Here is a 22475-nt window from a genome sequence, read left to right on the forward strand (position 1 = left end):
TATTGTGTCACTCATGGGGACATTGCGCAATCGCCTAGCTTCAGTCCTTAAATTGAATTGTTGTAAACATGTAACAATTACTGACAAGGCAGAATCGGACGGGATTAAAATTACAGATGTGGTGTTTTGTGCTCGTGGACATATTTACATTACCCGACCTCCCCCAGTAAAACGAATATTGTACAAACAGGGCTATACATCTACAGATTAAGTCGATATAAATCCTTCATTCCCTCTGAAGTTATGGAAAAATGTGGAAACTCATTTTGCTGCGAAAAAGAAATGTGTGGGCAAATTCAGGCCTTGTGGGCGGGTTTTGAGAAGTCATTGTGCCAAAAACTTCTCGACGATAGCGAGAAGCACTCTCCCAAATGTAAAACCTTGGTTACTTGGAGATAATGAGCAAGGGGGAAAGACGATCAATGTAATTGAATATGCAACGGCCATTTTAGAACAGCATCACTACGGTATACAAATTTAGCTATTTCAATGACACTTGTCATAATATCCTAACACAGATAATTAGCAACTTGGTTTTGGATTATTTGGGAGTTGGCTACCAACTGGAGATGAATTGAACACCATGGACTGGTCAGACTAATTATTTTTCCACACTTCACACTCACCATGCCAAGTTGTCAAAAGAAAATTATATTCTCTGTTGCCGGAGTGTTGAGTTTCGGTTGCGTCCTCATTATTGCCGCCGCGATGGGGACGCAGTTTTGGGTCCAGGGGACTGTGTTGTGTACAACCGGTGCGCAACTTGTTAATGCCACAGGACAAGAGCTGGATAAATTTGTCGGTAGGGTTAACTATGGTCTTTTTCACGGACAGAGAGTGAAGCAATGTGGACTTGGTGGAAGACCCTTCAGATTTTCATGTGAGTAGAAGACCCTGTGAATTGCATGAAAAGTATGTGAAAACCGGTGTATTTAAAGATTACTGCTGGGTTGAAAAGGTATTCTCATTTGCGCATCTATTATGAAAAGTAAACAATGAGATGAGCAGTCACCCACTACATTAATAATTCAAATTACTATAATTACTACACCCTGTTTTAAGTCCTATCCCTGTGACTTAAGGATCCATTTTACTAAATTAAATGGAATGTTCAGCATAAATTATCTTGGTAGCATTGGCACAAAATATAGCCTAATTATTGGGTGTTGGAAAAAAAGTCACATTTTATAATAAAGTATTTGCAGGCTAACAATACAATACACATAATGTAATTAATTACCCATTGGGCATACGACGTGATAAAGACGTATTTTACTGGTTGAAACCCGGTCTGGACATTATATGACCAGATTAATACGTTTTCTATATGATGTCTTTTTGACATCATGCAAAATACGTCTTATTTTGGTTGATAACTGGTGTGGAGTTCAACCAAAAAACATATCTAAATGCTACTCAATTAATAGAAACCAATCTATATAAACATGTGCATAGTCTTTGTGGGCCATGCACCCATTGTATATAAGATGCTAGAACCATTACAATTATATCAATTTGAGTAATGTTCTTTTTTCAGCAGGGTTTGCATGATTCAGTTTAGCACATTTGGCAAACAACAGCTGGCAGAACTCACCAAAGGGGTTAGGGTCTCGTGGCATACTGTACCCAGTCAACCACTTGAGGTTAGTGGCACCTTAATTGGGGGAAATGGGTTTGTGTTAATGATTGGAGCAGAATTAGTGGAATGGTATCAAGTACATGGTTTCCAGGTGTTTGATGCCATTCCATTTGCTCTGTTCTGGCCATTATAATGAGCCCTTCTACTCTCAATAGCCTCCTGTGCAGTCTACACACTTGACTCAGACCCATTTGAGTACTAGGGGACTGGGGCTCAGGGGGCTTCATGCGGGCCGAGCTCTTCCCGAGTCTGGCAGAATCATATTACTCTGGCCTCCGGCTAAAAGTACTCGGCTCAGCCTACTTCAGTTTATCCGGTCCGATTGACTTTTTCAGGAATAGGGCCATTTGAGGTTTTTAATTCGTCAGAGAAATGTGATATATTTCACCTCCAAGTCATCGAATTTGCTAGGTCATTAAAAGCTCCAATTTATGAATCCTATAGTTATCAGAGATGGCCCCTAATTTAGAGAATCTCCGATGTTATAAATGCTTTTGCTTTTCCTACAGGCTATGTTTTTAGTAGTTGCAGTCCACCCAATTGAAAAGTGCACATTCACTTCCATAACATTTGTTCTAGGCTACCAGCATGTAAGATAAAACCTGAGACATCTGTGGCATTGTGTTGTGTCGGATGCGTGCACACCAAAACACCCTTTCGGTGACATGAGGATAAGGATATTTCATATTTTCAAGTTTTAAAAGTCAGTTCCCAACACTATAAATGTGTTTGCTTTAACATACAGTGTTTTTTATAGTTTCAGTCCACTGAATTGAAAAGTGCACATTCACTTCCATAACAATTGTTCTACGCTACCAGCATGTAAGATTAACATGCACAATAATACAGGATATCCTTACAAAAATGCACTGTTGTTAAAATGCAGTGAAACTGCAGTACAATTACATTATGTCTTTTAAATTTAAGATTATCCGGTGGCTTGCTGTATGGCTTCTAATGGTAATTGTTTGTTTGTGTTAACTAATTGCACTGTTTTATTGTGCTGCACATTTTCTTCTGTTCCACTGAATGCTGTTTTGACGTTCTATTATGACTAACTAAATTTGTTTTCAGAATTTAACAAATAACATGTAGGCCACCTATGTCTTATGGTGGTTCATTTCTTTATCAATTGAGGAGAGACAAACCTATCACACCAGTCAGAGTTATACTTAAACTAAATCTTGAATCACATTCACGCTCAGATGGCTGGTCGATTTCGTTGATTCGAGAGCCCAAGACAAAAGTACAAATGTCTTTTTTATAGCCCAGATACACCCCTTTCAACCTACATGACCAACAACAGATATATAGAATAGGTCACAAGGTTAAGATTTGTATGAAAGATACTTATAATTCACAGCAGACAGTATCTGCTGTGTCAACAGTTATCTTTCATTGTACAGACCAGGGTCTGGCCCTGGGGTCATCTCTACCTGGTACCATATAGAACAGAAACATTAACTCATGCTCTGGAATGCGGTCTCTTTAGGTTTTATCACCCAAAAGACACCATAAATCTCCTGTCAGTGTTATCTCCCAGAGGCCCATCCTCAGTAGAACACACACAGATGAGTGTTATAACAAGCCCTTATTATGTTGCATACAAGAACCATTGGATGCAATAACAGCATTATAACATCATCTTGCAATTTTCCACCATAGTCTTTTATTTCAAATCAAGTTGTATTTGTCACATGTGGCGAATACAACAGGTGTAGTAGATCTTACAGACCTTACTTACAAGCCCTTAACAATGCAGTTTTAAGAAAAATACCTGCTAAGTAAAAAAATAAAAGTAACAATGTGCGGGGGCACCAGATAGTTGAGGTAATTGAGGTAGTATGTACATGTAGGTAGAGTTATTAAAGTGACAATGCATGGTTAATAAACAGAGAGTAGCAGCAGCTTAAAAGAGAAAGGGGGGGGGGGGGTAAAATGCAAATAGTCCTGGTAGCCATTTGATTAGCGGTTCAGGAGTCTTATGGTTTGGGGGTACAAGCTGTTAAGAAGCCTTTTGGACCTAGGTTTGGCACTCCGGTACTGCTTGCCGTGTGGTAGCAGAGATAACAGTCTATAACTAGGGTGGCTGGAGTCTTTGACAATTTTTAGGGCCTTCCTCTGACACCACCTGGTATAGAGGTCCTGGATGGCAGGAAGCTTGGCCCCTGTGATTCATTGGGCCGTACGCACTACCCTCTGTAGTGCCTTGCGGTCAGAGGCCGAGCAGTTGACATACCAGGCAGTGATGCAACCACCACTATCCTACTAAACTCAGCAAAAAAGTCCTCTCACTGTCAACTGCATTTATTTACAGCAAACTTAACATGTGTAAATATTTGTATGATCATAACAAGATTCAACAACTGAGACATAAACTGAACAAGTTCCACAGACATGTGACTAACAGAAATGGAATAGTGTCCCTGAACAAAGAGGGGGTCAAAATCAAAAGTAACAGTCAGTATCTGTTGTGGCCACCAGCTGCATAAAGTACTGCAGTGCATCTCCTCCTCATGGACTGCACCAGATTTACCAGATTTGCCAGTTCTTGCTGTGAGATGTTACCCCACTCTTCCACCAAGGCACCTGCAGGTTCCCGGACATTTCTGAGGGGAATGGCCCTAGCCCTCACCCTCCGATCCAACAGGTCCCAGACGTGCTCAATGGGATTGAGATCCGGGCTCTTCGCTGGCCATGGCAGAACACTGACATTCCTGTCTTGCAGGAAATCACACACAGAACGAGCAGTATGGCTGGTGACATTGTCATGCTGGAGGGTCATGTCAGGGTAAGCCTGCAGGAAGGGTACCACATGAGGGAGGAGGATGTCTTCCCTGTAACACACAGCATTGAGATTGCCTGCAATGACAACAAGCTCAGTCCAATGATGCTGTGACACACCGCCCCAGACCATGACGGACCCTCCACCTCCAAATCGATCCCGCTCCAGAGTACAGGCCTCGGTGTAAATGCTCATTCCTTCGACGTAACTGTGACCTTAATTGCCTGCCGTCTGTTAGTGTCTTAACGACCGTTCCACAGGTGCATGTTCATTAATTGTTTATGGTTCATTGAACAAGCATGGGAAACAGTGTTTAAACCCTTTGCAATGAAGATCTGTGAAGTTATTTGAATTTTTATGAATTATCTTTGAAAGACAGGGTCCTGAAAAAGTGCCATTTCTTTTTTTGCTGAGTTTACAATCCATCAGGATTTACAAACCCTATTTTTATTGCATTTATTTCCATCAATAATTAGTTGAATTATTGCACCTGAATTGCACCCTGAAAATGACTGTTATATTTTTCCTTAAAGCGTTCAAGCAATTAACATAATGTGTCTGGTAATTGTATTTAATTTCATTGGCTACATTTTTTTATAATTGAACCTTTTATTTAACTAGGCAAGTCAGTTAATTGAGAACAAATTCCTATTTACAATGACGGCCTCCTGCAGGGACGGGGGCTGGGATTAAATTTAGGAGGTAGGCATATCTTTTCCAGCTAAAACTTAGATTGGAATCTGTGCTTCATGAGCAGCAATCAATCTGCATGCAGGCAGCCTGCTCCAGCTCATTGGTCAAAATTCCATATGGCAGTTGGAACAGACACAGCTGGAAAACATAGACAGTTTCTGTAAATTTACACAATTTTCTACATTTGACTGCTAAATGGTAGTCCCTGTTCTCCTGCATTCTTGTTTTACTTTTGTAAGTAAAGCGGCAGTTTGTTGGGGAGAAGAATTTCAAGGAAACATTTGCTAGCAATTTAACATTAGCTCTCTGGCTAATCCTCCATGGACATGGTAAGTTAAAATGTTTACCTTTTGTAGGTGTTGGTTCTAGCTAGTCAACATTTTGATATCGGTTTAGTTAATGATAGCAAATGTGTGTATGCGTGTGTTCTGTGTGTGAGATGATGATCACAATAACTTGAAAACATTGTCATGTCAACATTGTCCTGCTAGCTATGTGTGTGTGTTCGGTGTTCTGTGTGAGATTTGACGATGATTATAATCACAATAATTTACAGAAAAGATTTGTACATAAAGGAAACATTGTGTGCATACATGTGTGTGAGACAGTAAACTATCCTAATTCTTGAAGCGTGTACCCCCAATATGAATGTGAAGATTTTCTTGATTCATCAGAGTTCCTTGTATTTTCTATTGGACAATACAATACATTTTGCCTATCCCTGCTCCCCCTCAACACTCATTCTAAAATTACACCTCTCAACTGCCTTTTTCAATTCTTGATTCTCATTTTTTGCAGGAATCTTCTAGCTTGGATGGAGGAAGGAACATAGGGAATGAGTATAGAAATGCAATGCTGAGTAAGAAATGTAAATAGACAGCAAAACATAGGCAGACAGGTGGCGAGAGCTAGCCTAACTGCCAGATTGCTGAGGGGCAACATAGTCAATGTACTTGCTAGTCTAAGTCTAACTTTGTGTTAACCATGATTCGTCTGTATTTACAGTTCCTGAAACATGTCAATGACCTGATGCATGGCCTCTACAGGGGTGCTTGGCCACACACTCAGGTACCAGTGACCTATTCTGCCACATCGCCAGGGAAGGAAGAGAGCAGAACCACTCTTCCATAAATCCATGACAGTAAGTTATGTGCAAAAGTATTTTTATTTTATTTTTCGGTTTGATACTCTGACATTCCGTGTGTATTGATTCCTACTAACCAGCTTTGTAAGAGCTAGATTTGTACTAGCTATGCTGATGGTCATTATCTTTTTTCATTGCATCAGGTCTCACTGAGACTGGATTCCCCAAGAGACATGCTGTTCAGCTGCCCATTATTGCCTGATCTTACCTAGAACCTAAAAAGGTTAATCGTCTGTCCCCATATGAAAACCCTTTCTGTTCCAGATAGAACCCTTTGGTTCCAGGTAAAAGTATTTTGGGTTCCATGTAGAACCCTTTCCGCAGAGGCTTCTACATGGGGACAGCCGAAGAACCCTTTTGGGGAAAAAATGTCTAAGAGTGTAGTGTAATTAGATCCAATTGAAATAGCACCGCTTCTAATATAAAGCAAAAATAAAATCCTATTTTTAACTGGCCTTTTTTATTTCAGGTGCGAAACCCTTGTCCTGATTCATGTAAAGTTGGTGAGTCATGTACAGTTTTTCCCCTTTCTCTCTTGCTCATTCTCCTTGTCACTCACTCAAACTCACACACGTGTGCAGTTGCAGAGAAGAGGAAGCGATTTGCGGATTACACCCATTTCTAACAATGTTTGTTGCAGGAGTGGTAAGACAGACACAACTTTTGAACAAGATTGCCTCTTTTACTTAATTTGTTGCATTTAGTTTCTCTTTTTTTACTGCCACAAAATGATTCAACTAGTACCATGGAAATAATTTTAGCTAGCTGAGTCCACAAATATTCTTCAATTAATGTCCTTTTTTTAGTTTGCTTTTAAAATCTCAAGTTGATAATACGCTGATTCTCTTCACTGCAGATCTGACCCATCAAACGACTCTTCAAGAGGGTCACCACGCTCCAGATCTCTTTCTGTGCTCAGAGGTACTTGATGAGGATCTACCCCATCACACCACTAATGAATTATTAATCAAATAAAACAATGGGCCTTTGTAAAGTCTGTCCCAGTCTTTATTTTTGCATGTAATGTCTGTGGTTGAATTATGAAACGATTTCTGTATGCAGATGTATGTCGTTTAGTTTTTTACATTGCTTGATCTATTTTAAATGTAAGAATATGTTACAGGTTAACTTTAATTGGTGACTATGGAAACAATCAGAAATGTAACGAGCAATGTTTTCAATATCCAACTTTATCCTCTGCAATACGTTTTACCACACTTTTTTCTAAGGGCGCTATCTGGAACCTAAAAGGGTTATTCGGGCAGTTTCCATAGGAGAACGCTTTGAAGAACCCTTTTTGGTTTCAAGTAGAACTGTTTTTGTTTCAGGTAGAACTCTTTTGGGTTCTATGTAGGACCTGTTCCACAGAAGATTCTACATGGAAACCAAAATGGTTATACGTTGAACCAAAAAGGCCTTTCCTATGGGGACCACCGAAGACTCCTTTTGGGACCCTTTATTCTAAGAGTGTAGGTAATAAACTGTAGTCAGGTAGTCCATTATTTTTTTTTAAATTTAATTAGGCAAGTCAGTTAAGATCAAATTCTTATTTACAATCACAGCCTACAAAATTCCATGTTATGATGAGGTCTTAACAATGACCAGTAGGCTACATAATATAGTGGTCAGAATCATGACCAGCTGGTCAGATAGAGGTCACAGTTATGACCAACTGGTGGTCAGAAAATTGTCATATTCTGGTCCAGTAAAAATATGTTTAAAAAACCTTCCCTTTTAAACCAGTTTGCGACCAGAATAAGATGTCATAAAAATACATTTTCAGCCAGAGTTTGCACACTGGGTAGTAACCGAAGCATAGGACAAGATTCAGTAGCCACTGCAGCCTAAAGTAAATGGAAATAAATTTGTCAAAATGTTATAATTACTCCTGTCTATACAGAAATGAGTAAAGTAATACAAGACAAGCAAGACCGAGGACCATTTAGTTTCTTTCAAAGCTGTGGATTGTTTCAAATCCCAAGCATGGCCTATATGACTAGTTGGGAAGCCCGCAATTTGCAGCTGTTAGTGAAAGAGCAATGCATTTAAAATACGTGTGAAGATAATGTTTCTTGAGTACAATTTGAAATGTTGCGAGAAGAAGGGGAGGGGTGTGTGGTGAAGATATTGGTGTCTCTCCAGAATGTGCTCAGTCCTCCAGAATGAACTGAGCTGCCTCCCGCCAAATTCTTGCACATTCATAGTTTTATTGTGTTAATAGTTTGTCCTTAGATTTTTTATTTTTGTATCAATTCCCCATTACATACAGTATATCACCAGTAGTAAATTTGGTTGCATTAATTTAGGTTAATGTATGCATGTATTAATTAGGTCTATTTTTACCGTTCTCATTCTCGGAGTGGTAACATTGTAGAGTTCACAATAACTTTTGTTTTATTAAATATCATTTGACTTCGGCCAGACCCCCTCTCCCCCGCAGAGAGGGGAGCTGGTGGGGAGTTGACTGTTGTAAATCATGGATTGGAACTTTCAGCTATTTGCCTCTCAAAATTCACACAGGAATGTGCCTTTGTTCACAATGGTTTTCCCGCTGAAACTCTTAACATGTTCTAAAGTGAATACTGGAACAATATTTCTAACAGAATGTGGGGAATGTTCAGACGATCTAAAGAAATTGATGTCCTTTCGGTTGTTATTTTGTGATGCATTAAAAATGTTAAAGGAAATACTGTAACTTGAAAAGTGTATATACACTACAGGTACGAAGTCTCCATTCTCTATGTTGTGTATGAAAAATGATTAGTGTTTTTGTTAAGAGAAGGATGTGATCTTAGAAACTATAAGAGGAAATTGTTTCGATAACAAGTGAGTAGTCACCGCCCCCTTGAGTGAAGTCAGAGCCTCACAAACCGCCCCTATTCAATAACTGTATAAAATCAGGGGTTAAAAATGTACATATCAGACCAGAGAGACATTTTAGCTGCGGCTCACATCCAAAGTGGTTTGAACTCTGAAATCTCAGCACGAGGTAGAGAATAAAATCACCTCCCGGACAATCACTGGTACGGCTGATTAGCTGTCCTAAGAAAAGTATCTAGAAAAGCGAATTTAAGTGGGACCATTCTACTATTCTTCAAAACAACATATACTACTACTCTTATCACCACTGAGAACCATCGAGACGGCTGGCTAACCTATCTTCAAATAAGTATCTTCCAGAGCGAGTGGAAGCAGAGTGAGAGCTGTAGTTCTATTCAGGACAGGAGACAGGACAGACAGCTGATCGAACCTTGATGTCTTGGTAATGGCTAATGAAATGACCTTGACTTCTTTCATCCCATCATGTATCACTAGCAGTAGGAAGTGAGCAAAACGGGAGAGTCACCGTCTGGATCTCCGGAGGTTGATGTTCACCTCATCCCATGATACATCCTCCCATAGGTGTTCATCGTCCAGGTTCCCATCTTTACTGTGCTCCTCCTGCTGTGGCAGCTTTACTTTGAATGCACATTTCATATTTCATGTGTTATCTGTGATAATAGGATACTTTGTTTGTGATGCGATATTCATCTGTGATTTCATCACAGCTATAACTAGCTATTTTCTCTGCGCTATGCCGCCCAGTGTACCGCCTTCAGTCTAGGAGGAAGGACTCCAGCTCATTTCTATTTGGGTTGTTACTGTGAGTGGTAACTGAAGAAAGAGCACAAGAATTTGGATGATTCATTTTCTGTGCAAATGCTGCCACACTTGGCTGTGCAGTATCTGGTGTCTGCTGTCCTGCCTTGTACTTCCTGAATCTGAAAATAAATTGAACAAATATTCTATAAAATTTCTGGTAATATTAACATCAAATCTATGAACCTTAGCTAAAGTCGCAGCACCAATTTTAATCACGCGTATTGCAACCGCATTGCATAAGTTGCAATAAACTGTTAAGTCACATAATGATGAAGACATTATGCGAGAAGCAATGTTAATATATGTCTTAATTTAAAAATGCAACTCTGGGCCCGCGGCAGAGATGGCGGAACAGAGTTTTGACTGGGGGTTCAGGATTGTTTTAAAGCCTAGTTTAGATGTTTCTGTTTATTTCTGACATTTTGGTAGGCTATTTGTTTGTCAACTTGTCTATAATTAGATACTCTTCTGTCATTACTTGTTGCCCCAGAAGACTCATTATAAACTGTGTGGTTCGAGCCATGAATGCTGATTGGCTGACAGCCGTGGTATATCAGACTGTATACCACGGGTAAGACAAAACATTTATTTGTATTGCTCTAATTACCTTGGTAACCAGTTTATACACTGAACTAAAATATAAACGCAACATGTAAAGTGTTGGTCCCATCTTTCATGAGCTGAAATAAAAGATCCCAGAAATTTTGAGGGAGAGCATGCAATTGGCATGCTGACTGCAGGAATGTCCAGCAGAACTGTTGACAGAGAATTGAATGTTCATTTCTCTACCGTAAGCCACCTCCAATGTCATTTCAGAGAGTTTGACAGTACGTCCTACCGGCCTCACAACCACAGACTGTGTATGACATCACGTGGGTGAGCGGTTTGCTGATGTCAACGTTATGAACAGAGAGCCCCGTGGTGTTTGGATTATGGTATGGGAAGGCATAAACTACGGACAATGAAAACATTTGCATTTAATCGATGGCAGTTTGAATGCACAGAGATACCGTGACGAGATCCTGAGGCCCATTGTCGTGACATTCATCCGCCGCCATCACCTCAAGGATCTGTACACATTTCCTGGAAGCTGAAAATGTCTGTTCTTCTATGACCTGCATGCTCACCAGACATGTCACCCATTGAGCCTGTTTGGGATGCTCTGGATCGACGAGTACGACAGCATGTTCCCGCCAATATCCAGCAACTTTGCACAGCCATTGAAGAAGAGTGGGACAACATTCCACATGGCACAATCAACAGCCTGATCAACTCTATGTGAAGGAGATGTGTCGCGCTGCATGAGGTAAATGGTGGTCACACCAGATACTAACTGTTTTTCTGATCCACGCCCCAAACCTTTTTTTAAGGTATTTGTGACCAATAGATGCATCTGTATTCCCAATCGTAAAATCCGTAGATTAGGGCCTAATTCATTTTTTGCAATTGACTGATTTCCTTATGTGAACTGTAACTCAATAAAAGTTTTGAAATTGATGCATGTTGTGTTCATTTTTGTTCAGTATCTTAGCAATAAGGCACCTCGGGGGTTTGCGGTATATGGCCAATATACCACGGCCGTGTTAAACCTGATTGCTGACAAGCAAAAAAAATTGGAACTATGTCAACAATGGATTAATGAAACAAATACTAAAATATTGTTTTGGGGTGCAGGTTTTCTTTAACAGTTTAACAATCCTTTAAATGGAACGCAGTTGTCAATGGTTTTAGCGGAACTGGGGGGTCTCTTTTCCCCCCAGCAGCAGGCTAATCGAACGCTCTGCACTTTACTGTGACATTTTCTATATCATGACCTATTGGCATGTAGCTTTGCAGGCTAGCTACATCTCCTTTGCTAGCTAACCAACTAAAGCTAGCACACAATGCACAATCACATCAAGCAACTGAAGTGACAGCAAACTATGAGCACTTTCGTTTGTTTTACCTTTGTTTCTATTGACATTTCTTGAGGTATATCCATTTATAATGATCCTGATAAATTAATTCACCTGGCTCAGAGAAGCTGTCAGTCTCTTCACATTTATATGCATGGCACAGTGTAAATCGCAAAAAAACTGAAACATTTTTCCACAGGTCGGAGAGGCAGATGGCAAGGTTCAGACAAACCCCAACTGTTGCAAACCAAACATTTATAAAAGTACAGACATCAAAATGCTATATCATACACTACAGTTGGGTGAAACATGGGAAAGTTATGCTTCTTTAACATCTGAGAAGCTTGTTAACCCACTAGAGACAAGTAGGAGAAAAATACTAGATCTTGAATCTGGTCACAAATGTTAGCCTAGTGGCATGGGACTATCTAATGGAACTGTTAACAGGCATTACCCGGAGAATACGGGATTGTGGTGCTATAACTCCTTGCTATCAACCAATCATAATCCTGGATTCAAACAACCTGTTTTATGATAATGGTTTTACAGGCTGCGGAGATGCATAACGCTGCTGTAAAAATGCATTGAACATTCACATCTGATACTAGGCTACACATACAGTAAGCCTGTACACAAATGTGGGTCACGGAGACATGGCCACGTGTAAATGTGCACATAGCCTACCCTCGCAGGGGGTAGAAATACCTCAAAGGAATATTTTTAAAACTTCATATTCATCTACAGCACTACCCCAACACCAATGCATTTGAAAATGGCGCATTATCAGTAAACATTTTTGACATAACTTTACTAACCTATGCCAACTCATAGTTGGTTAAAATTCCAATAAAGGTTACAACAGATGATGTAAAAGTGATGTCTAAACTACTGGTAAGCTTAAGTTATGACATACAGAAATCTGTTCTTCATAGAAATCCGTTTTCACATATGATGAATATGAAGTTGACACGTTTTGGAATGTCAGAAGAACATTGTTATTTAGTGTTAACAACAAACTCAAATCAAACAAAGAAAGAGAAATGTAAATGGAGTGAAGAGAAACCTGTTATCAAAATGATGAAGGCTAGCCTTACAGGGGAAACCCAACTGGCTTCAACTAGGTTAATTGGTCATTCATAAGAGGGCATCTCTTATAACTCAGCAAGTAGCACTAAATAGCAGTAAATGCAGTAACACATCTTACACAAGCACAATGGAGTGAATCATCAGCAATTTTTTCACTAATGAGATTTGGCACACACACATTATCTTTTCGCTTGACCGGCAGGCTTGCTAATCATGGTGAGGCCTTTTTAGATGAACAAAAAACAATCTGTTCTCTGACTGTTTGTTCCATCTGCCTTGCACATTAAACTAATAGAATACAGAGACGCATGCATGTGTTTCATCACGTGAAAGTTGTGGGCGGAAAAAATACTATTTAATAATTGTAGAACATTCCCACACCTCTCTATATTGTCCCTCTCCTTGTAGTTTTTCCGAACTTGGTGGACGTCATCCCAGCCAGTCTTCACGTCACTGTGATCTTCTTCTGCGTAGTGCTCATCTTCTTCTCCTCTGTGGCCACAGGCTTCTTTATGTACAATGCCTTTGGTAGTCCCTACGAGACTCTGCACGGACCCCTGGGACTCTACCTCTGGAACTTTGTCTGCTGTAAGCACAAAAAAGTCATAATTTCATAACTCACATCACAGGTAGATGTAGGCAAACAGCTCTCTTACACACGTGCATTCCATCTTCAGATATAAATAGCTCGCAGTACGCTACACAGGAGCCACGTTTATTGGTTCTAACATGTCTCCTTATGTTCCGATCTTGTCCACATTCTGATTGTGCCCACATTTTCAGACAGGTGTAGACAATTAAAAGATGCATTGTGATCTTATTGTGATCAGATCTTCCTGACCACCTCCGGATGTAGTCAGGCACGGATATGTGTAGCCGGATCTGGACATTGAAATCATTTAAATAATCATTCTCCCGCCCTCAAATCATTGACAGGTGGCACCATTGTGTCTTAAAACAAATAAATAAATATTATTTTCTAAGAAAAGCTGTCAAATAATTTGCATACAGGAAGGGATCAGGAATTCTGGTCACGATGTGGATACAGTGTGTAGACTAATTTCTGAAAATGTGGGCCCAATCAGAATGTGGGCAGGATCAGAATGCATGTTAGCCCCAGGTATGAACGGGGCAATAGAGCAATGGTTCTCAACCAGGGGTACTAGTACATTTTGACATTTTTGTCATTTAGCAGACACTCTTATCCAGAGCCACGTATAGTATTGAGTGAAAACATTTTCATACTCTTCCCCTGTGGGAATGAAACCCACAACCCTGGCATTGCTAGCTCCATGCTCTACCAACTGAGCTACACGGGACAGCCGTACCCCTTGGGGGTACTTGGCCTATCCACAGAGGGTACTTGAGAAGACTCATGAGACCATACGCTTACTGGTAAAAAATGCACATGAAAGGGGTACTCTGGACAGAACAAAATGTACTTTGTTGTAAAGTAACCAAAACAAATTGAGAACCACTGCTATAGAGAACATGATTGGGGTCCAACAAAGGTGTCCTTCAACACTTCAACATTAGTTAGAAATGCATATCAGAGACGTTCAAACACAACAGCCAAGCCATGAGTGGTTGGCTGTACGTCACTTTCCTTTTGCCTTTTTCAGCTTTAAAACCAGTATCCGGTAACCTACCATTTATTTAATCAGGACAGTGGGCTACTTGACCTCCCATCCAAATAATGGCACCAATTAAGAAACACAACACCAGAGTTAAAGGAGTTATTTCTCAGTTATCTATAACTGAGACCCTACCTTAGCGGGCCTATTAAATCAAAACCGCTTACCAGGTTTCAGGGGCAAAACTAAACAAACATTTTTATACACTAGAATGCAAGTTTGGATTCATCTGATCAGTGAACCTATATTTACGATGATGTCACATGAAAATTAATCTCTCGCAGCAGTGAATGACCAAAGCTTAATTGTTTTGGTAACCTGTTTGGGATTGCAACTACTGTAGCGTTCACATATTTTCTTTTAATGTGGCGTGGGCGGGAAGTAGTATTCTGCCTTATAGGAACGTGTTTACAGTAACTGATCATTAGGCTGCCTTTTACTTCTTATTTGAACTCCCAGTGTTGTCAACTGTAATAGTGTAATATTGCCTGTCTGTCTGTCTGTCTGTGGGTTTGCCCATCTGTCTGAACAGGCCTCTGCAGCTGCCTGGTGATGATTCTGTTTGCCTCCGAGGTGAAGCTCCACCGGCTGTCCGACCACATCGCCAACTTCAACGAGAGCACGTTTGTGTACAAGACGCTCACAGAGCAATTTGACCACTCCTTCTGGCTCATCTTCCTCACCTTCCTCGTCCATGGCCTTAACATCCTGCTGATCCGTGTGGCCGGGATCCAGTTCCCCTTCCAGGAGGCCAAAGAGTCGGACGTGAACACCGGGGCATCAGATCTCATGTACTGACCAGGGCTTTTGTTTGTTTGTGTGGCCGCTTGCCGGGCCCCCCCACTATAGTGACACTGAGCCTCAGCTATTAGCGTGTCTCAATGGGAGACTTGGGGCCATAGCTTTTATGTGCCCATGTGCTGTTGAAAGGTCCAAGCAAATGTGACCCTCCTGAACCGCTTCTTTTCCGAAATCCAGTGACAAGCTGTCAGTCCTTCAGACGACAACTGGAGACGTGTCCCTGGCCATCTCTGTTAGGGAAGCTGTTTTGAAACTTTGAGTGAGTTGGGTCTTGTTTTTCTTTCCGTTGTTAATTGGTTGTATTTCGTTAGGTGGTGGGCCAATTAAAGGCCAGGATTTCACTCTGTTGCTGTTGAAAAGCAGAGACTTGGTTGGTTCCACTCCATCATGTTTTTACGTGCATTGGCAGTCCTTCCCTTGGCAGTCCAAAGCTTTATCAATGAAGGTGGACCGTTCAACAGTGTGTCACGATTGATTGACCAGAATAGGTACCATGTGTATTATGGATTGACGATATCGTAGCCTTTCAATTTTGCCCCCGAAATGTATTGAAAGACCATAGCTGTATAAAGTAAACCAAGCAGTTTCTTTAGCCCTGAATATTGGTTTTTACTTACTCAGATTTAGATGTTGCTTCATTGTTTGATCAGATGATGTATTCAGAATCATGTGATGTGCCAATTTTTATGATTTTAATGATGATCATTCCTAATACAACATTTATTTTATGAAATGTGTAGAGCTACTTAGATTTGTTGTAGATTTATATGCTGTTATTGGTGTAAGTCCGAGGTATATGTATTCTCTGTCGTAGGAAGAACAATTGTATAAATGTCCACCTACAGTATCTGTGTAAATGTTCCTTGAAGTATAGCTATTTTTGATTGATTGATCAAGTCATTGTATTTCACTATTTAGCATTTTTCTAAGGCACTGAATATTAAAAAACGAATCAAATTTGTAAGTACATTTTATCAGAACTATGAGGTTCCAGATTATTCTAAATCAGTTGAGTTTCAGAAAATGACAAATGTCTTATTTCTTTCCCTTAATTCCACAATGTGGCAATATCTACATACACTATAAAGTACATCAGTAGACAGACCAAATCTTAAGTTAAAACTGAAAAGGGAATTTAACAAATAGGACAGTAAATTTGTACGACAACATCTACAGTGAAAGCAAAGGGTTGTTTTCTGTGTGTAATGCAATACAGCACAAACATGTTGCATTGAAGCACATTAAACATCATTGACATACATGAGCACATTCAAAGAGAAGCCACTCCCATCAGTGCCAAACAGTGCAATAGTGTCCAAACAAGATTCAAAGTTGTCTTCTATGGGGGCTGTGGTTACGTGGTCATGAATATGCAACAGGTGCCCATAAAAACTGCCAGGTTACATTGGCCTTCTGACAGAAAACCTTCAAAGGCTTCATTCAACTTGACTCTTCCCCAGCAACAAGCTTCTACAAAAGCAGCCCAAATAGACTGTCCTAGAGCCTTCCTCACCTAGCTGTTTTAAGTCTACATAGTAGCACTGAGACCCAAGGTAAGTTTTTCTTATTCTGTATTCAATTGGGTACAAGTGTTTCTCATGTTTAATTCATAAATGCTAAAATGCATCTTAATAGAGCCTAATCATTGCATTGACTTCATTGCACTTTAAAATTGAGCTGCATGAAGTGAATGTTATTTTTCTGACTTAGTATCTAATGAAAAATGGGTGTCAGATTTTTATGGTTGATTTTTACTTACTCAGATTTTGAGATATTCTGCATTAAACAACAGATTCAATAATTCAAGTAGTCTAATGTCAAGATGAATCAACGTACCAGCTATATGCCCATTTCCCCTCAACCCGAAATGAATGGAAAGCTGAGCATAAAAAAAGTATGTGGTGCTTATCTAATCCATTCATTTTGGATTGTGGGATGTGACTGGAGCTACTAAACAAGGGACTTATCTCAACAGAAGACCACCTTCGAAGTCTGAAAACATCAGACAAACTTAGATTTTGGAGTGTAGCCTAGTGGCATTTTAATTATGGTAATTCAACTAGGTAAGACACATAAAAGTGGTTGCAACTCCTCAAGAAAATTGTTGGAACTAAAACTCAAAACACTTCAACGTTTCAAGTGGAAATATAACACTGTACAGGTCCTGGTCAGCTTTCAAAGATTTCACACTATCTGACTTGATGGTTTTCAAAACAAATATTTTTTGTTGTATAATTTAGCGCAATAGCGTTTACTTGTTTTATTGGGTTACAAAATATTCCACGTGTTAAGGGACGAGGCACATCTTGTTATTTTTCTTGTTGCATTCACAAGTGCTTTGAATGCAATGACACTTCATCATACAGAGGTACTCCCATAGATCATGTTTAATAATAATATTTCATTAAGTTCTGCAGGTGCAAAACTCCAGTGACTGGTTCGTTCATTCAGTAAGAGGGGGGTAGTGACAGAGAAGTCTATCATTTCTGTTTCCTTTTTTAGCCTCACAAGACATTCTGTATTTACTTTCTAATTGGACAGGCTGGTAAGGGTCTTACCTGAGGGGAGTGGTGGAGGCTTTAGCCAAGCAAACTGCTTTTAAGTCACAATCATGGTCTTCACTGTCCCCTGCAGTGGGGAGAAGATTTGCAGGGTTAAGAATTGTGCATCGTTTCAGAGTAACATGGGACATTGTCAACAGAATGTTCTGATAGCCTAGCAGTCTCGCAGGTGTCAAATGAGCCGTTCTTGCCTGTGTAATATTGCGTGCACAGCATGAGGCACATGGATGGTTAGGGGAGACATAGCCACAATAGCAGAACATGCCAAAACAGACTCAGTAGCAGTCGCTACCGATCTCAAACAGGAAACCCTTCCCTTGAATCGTCTAGAATAATAACCAAAAGGTCTATATCCCACACCATCATGTGTCAAAACTGCTGACATAAACCCACCCGTCTCAGAAACAAACAGATGAAAAGGTTTTGTATGGTCTGGCAGGCCCAGGCATGGGGCGGACATCAGAGTGTGTTTCAATTTTACCAATGCCGTCTCAGTCTCATCCGTCCAGACCACAATTTCACTCGCCTCCATCTTTCTCCCATAGTTCAAACATAACAGGATTGTATTTATCTCTGCATTGTCTTTCAACCAAGGACGGCAGTAACTAGCCACACCCAACAAAGACATCATGTGCTGCTTAGTAACAGGTTTAGGCAAAACATGAATTGTCTCTAATCGATCTTTGGAGCTGGTGCGACCTTCAGAAGTAATGTCATGGCCTAAATAAGGCCCAGCATAACTGCATGTTACTTGGGGAAACTTTACGACCATTTTCTGCTAAGAAAATCAACAATGCTCAAGTGTCCTCGTGACATCTCTCCTCTGACTGTGAGCAAACCAACAAATCATCAGCATATTGAACCAAAATGTTTACAACAGGGGCAACAAAACCCTCTTAGCTTCCGAGCTATTTCTTGGGCAAAGATCAATGGTGATTCAACATAATCCTGGGGCACTACGCAAGAATCGCAAACTAGAATCACTCCTGTGACTCTTCAGCCACAGGGATACTGAAAAAATGATTTGCCAAATCAATCAGTGAAAAACAACAACTACCTGGAGTCACCTGGGATAAAATGGTAACAGTGTTAGGCACCAGGGGTGCTCTAGCATGTACAGCATCGTTTACTATTCTAAGGTTTTGCACAACACGATAATCACCAGCTGGTTTCCCAACAGGTAAAATTGGTGTGTTACAGGGTGAATTCAGACAGGGAATCAAAGATACCTCTTTCAGCTAACTCACTGTGAATTGGAGTAATACCCTTTTTGGCTTCTTTGCTAAGAGGGTAATGAGCTTTGTAAGGCCTGTGGGTGCTTTTTGGAACGGCCACAATTGGTGCCGTTTCGTTAACACCCACATCTTTCCATTGATTTCCAGGAGCTTTTGATAAGCTACAATGGGGAACAGAGCCAGGGACTTCATACAGACTTCTCTTAGTATCTGTCAACACTCCAGCTGCTACAAAGTCTTCTCCTCTGTATATCAAATTCATGGTTATCTCAACTTTCTCTTTTTGGTTTAACCATCTCTGTTGGTATTCAGGGTCTCTTCAAAATAAGGGAACAGCAGCAGTACAATGTACAATGTTCAGAAACTTCCCAGTTAGCATGCAGTGGTGAAGAGAGGGATTGATCTCTCAGCTGTCCCTCAACATGTTGATAATTTAAATGCCAAGCATAGTAACAGTTCATTAGGCAGAGGGAGATTCCATTTTCTCTCGATCCCAATGACAATCTTTCTTCAGTACATGCAACAGATACATTCATTTTACACATTGAATCTCTTACTTATACATTCAGGCAGATGAATATAGGAATTGGTGTTTACATTTCCACTCCCCCTAAGGGAAAGGTCAAACATTCTTCAGAGGGAATTCCAGACGCTCCAACTGTGCGCATTGTTTTCTTTGAGGGGAAAACAGATAGCCCCAGAAACCGTGGCCCCAGTGTCCACCAAAAATTCAATTTTATGGTTTTTACCTAAAATGTCAATCAGGAGGTTTTGGGTTGACATGGTGGTCAATTTTAACACTTGACAGGTTTCTTCTGCTTCTTCTTCATTGTTTTCTTCATTAGTGTCTTCTGTTTCCACCTCATCCTATGTTTGGTAGCCCCCTTGAACTCCTCTTCCAAATTTTATGTATTTATTTATTTCACCCTTATTTAACCAGGTAGGCAAGTTGAGAACAAGTTCTCATTTACAATTGCAACCTGGCCAAGATAAAGCAAAGCAGTTCGACACGAACAACAACACAGAGTTACACATGGAGTAAAACAAACATACAGTCAATTAACAGTAGAAAAATGAGTCTATATACAATGTGAGCAAATGAGGTGAGATAAGGGAGGTAAAGGCAAAAAAAGGCCATGGTGGCAAAGTAAATACAATATAGCAAGTAAAAAAATAAACACTGGAATGGTAGATTTGCAGTGGAAGAATGTTCAAAGTAGAGATAGAAATAATGGGGGTGCAAAGGAGCTAAATAAATAAAAACAGTAGGAGGAGAGGTAGTTGTTTGGGCTACATTAATAGATGGGCTATGTACAAATGGGTTGTCAACCTGTACACCAACAGATGGGGAAGGCCAATCGTTTTGTTTTTCTCCTCCTTCAGGACAATCTCTTGAGAAATGCTTCCCACAGCTCCAGTCTGTCGTTCTGTCAGCCACAGCAGGGGCCCCTCGGCCTCTTCCTCTGCCTCTTCAGTGTCCACAGTTACCACAATTTCATTCTCTTCTTCTTCCAGAGTAGTACATCAGCTGTGCCTTCTTCAGTGTCTTTCCGTCCTTTAGTTTCATGTTCATTCAACTGTCTTTCTGAATGCATGATGTATGGCTTTACATCAGGCAGTGGTTTTGTTTCCCATTCGTTACAGCTGTCTTCAAATCTTGTCTCAGGCTGCTGTATTAGTCTTGGTCAGGCGTCAGGCATGAGTGTTGGAGGAAGACTGTCCCTACTCTTTCCATGCAGTCACTCAATTTTTCATCAGTTACCTGTTTGGTAGAATGGATTTTCTGCCACTCTGTGTGTTTAGGTAGAGCAGCCTTTATAGCTGTAAACACTGCATCCAGCTGGTCACCACGATACATCGCAATCCCACATATGTTTATAGTCCTTCCATTTAAATTTTTAACAGTGGCAGAGTATTTCTTCAATTTCTATGGTGGTGGGGTTGTACATGGAGATGATTGTTTTTACCTCTTCTTCGAACTTTACAGCATCAGCTGGGTCAGTGACATCACCCACTAGCTCTTTAATTTCATCAACATCCCAGTCTCTTCAGTTCTTCAGTTCCAACATGCAACCACCATCATTGAGGTTTGGGTAGCATATTATCGGATATATTCCCAGGGGATGCTTTATCTTCTTTCTCGTAACTTTCCAGTTTTTTTCCCTTGTTGCTGTCCTCACTGCTGCTTGTTTCGTCTTTTTCGTATTGGCTACTTTCTTCTTGACTGACATTCTTCCTGCTGCTTGCGCTTCTTAAGGGTTCCCTTAGTGAGAAGGGCTTCTTCTTCTCTTCATCCTCCTCTTTCCTCTCTGGTAGTTCCACTTGTTTCACCATCAGTCCTCTTACAGCTTTATCCTCTGCATTTTCTGCTTCCCTCCCATTTTCTGAAATTGTCCCACTTCACTTTCACTTTACAGTCTCTTTTCTCTCAAGTTGGCTTCTCACAGTTTAGCAGTGCTCAGTGTCACGTCAGCTAGGAAATCTCCAAATGTCCATTTTGTCCAATCTTCTGTTTGGTTCAGTACCCCCCTACTAAATGTATTGGACATTATTTTACGCAGCCCCCTTGGTTCCCAGTTTGGATTGTCCATGACCCATATTTCAAGCATTTTGAGAAAAAATAAATCAAAACACAGCTTTCACACTGGAGCTAATTTCCTGTTCAGTAAATTAGTCAAGCACACAATACTCCTACATTGCCTTGAAACTTCTTATGGTATAGGAGACGCTTGCGTCCCACTTGGTAAAAAAAACAGGGAAAATGCAGCGCGGCAAATTCAAATAATGATATAAAATCAAACATTCATTAAATCACACATGTAAGATACTCAATTAAAGCTACACTCGTTGTGAATCCAGCCAACATGTCCGATTTTAAAAAGCTTTTCGGCGAAAGCATAAGAAGCTATTATCTGATGATAGCACAATGTCAACAAAGAGGGTAGCATATTTCAACCCTGCAGGCGCTACACAAAACGCTGAAATAAAATATAAAACATGCATTACCTTTGACGAGCATCTTTTGTTGGCACTCCAATATGTCCCATAAACATCACAATTGGTCCTTTTGTTCGATTAATTCCGTCCATTGATCCAGAAAAAAACAGATGCCAAAAAACGCAACGTCACTACAAAACATTTCAAAAGTTGCCTGTAAACTTTGCCAAAATATTTCAAACTACTTTTGTAATACAACTTTAGGTATTTTTAAACGTTAACAATCGATCAAATTGTAGAAGGAGCTATCTGTGTTCAATACAGCAAGTAAACAAACCATGCTCCTTTTTACATCTTGCGCAACTCTCAATAGTGTAACGTTGTTCCAGGATGTGCTTCTTCTTCGTTGCACAAATGAATAAC

The 22475-nt window shown here is 40.2% G+C and overlaps 1 protein-coding gene and 1 long non-coding RNA gene across 3 annotated transcripts; both read left to right on the forward strand.

The window, feature by feature from the left end:
- The first annotated feature begins 383 nt into the window (after window positions 1-383).
- LOC139386082 (clarin 1) lies at window positions 384-16276 on the forward strand. Of its 2 annotated transcripts, none has more exons than XM_071131503.1 (3): window positions 384-880; window positions 13293-13472; window positions 15051-16276. In XM_071131503.1, exons 1-3 carry the CDS (start codon window positions 628-630, stop codon window positions 15314-15316), a joined length of 699 nt encoding a protein of 232 aa, XP_070987604.1. In that variant the 5' UTR covers window positions 384-627; the 3' UTR covers window positions 15317-16276. The 2 variants fall into 2 exon arrangements, with proteins under 2 accessions (XP_070987604.1, XP_070987605.1); XM_071131504.1 differs by having other exon boundaries at window positions 497-880; window positions 13389-13472; window positions 15051-16166.
- On the forward strand, window positions 5658-7241 carry LOC139386083 (uncharacterized). The gene is made up of 4 exons (XR_011629000.1): window positions 5658-5976; window positions 6123-6258; window positions 6731-6764; window positions 7118-7241. It is a non-coding gene; the product is annotated as an uncharacterized lncRNA (long non-coding RNA).
- Window positions 16277-22475: the final 6199 nt, after the last annotated feature.

This window comes from Oncorhynchus clarkii, chromosome 27 (assembly GCF_045791955.1).
Source record: "Oncorhynchus clarkii lewisi isolate Uvic-CL-2024 chromosome 27, UVic_Ocla_1.0, whole genome shotgun sequence".
Classification (NCBI taxonomy): domain Eukaryota; kingdom Metazoa; phylum Chordata; class Actinopteri; order Salmoniformes; family Salmonidae; genus Oncorhynchus; species Oncorhynchus clarkii.

Coding starts and splice junctions, on each gene's coding strand:
- LOC139386082 (XM_071131503.1), top strand. CDS start 628: ATGCCAAGTTGTCAAAAGAAAATTATATTCTCTGTTGCCGGAGTGTTG. Junction 881..13,292: donor AAGACCCTTCAGATTTTCAT/GTGAGTAGAAGA, acceptor CTCTCCTTGTAG/TTTTTCCGAACTTGGTGGAC. Junction 13,473..15,050: donor CCTCTGGAACTTTGTCTGCT/GTAAGCACAAAA, acceptor CTGTCTGAACAG/GCCTCTGCAGCTGCCTGGTG.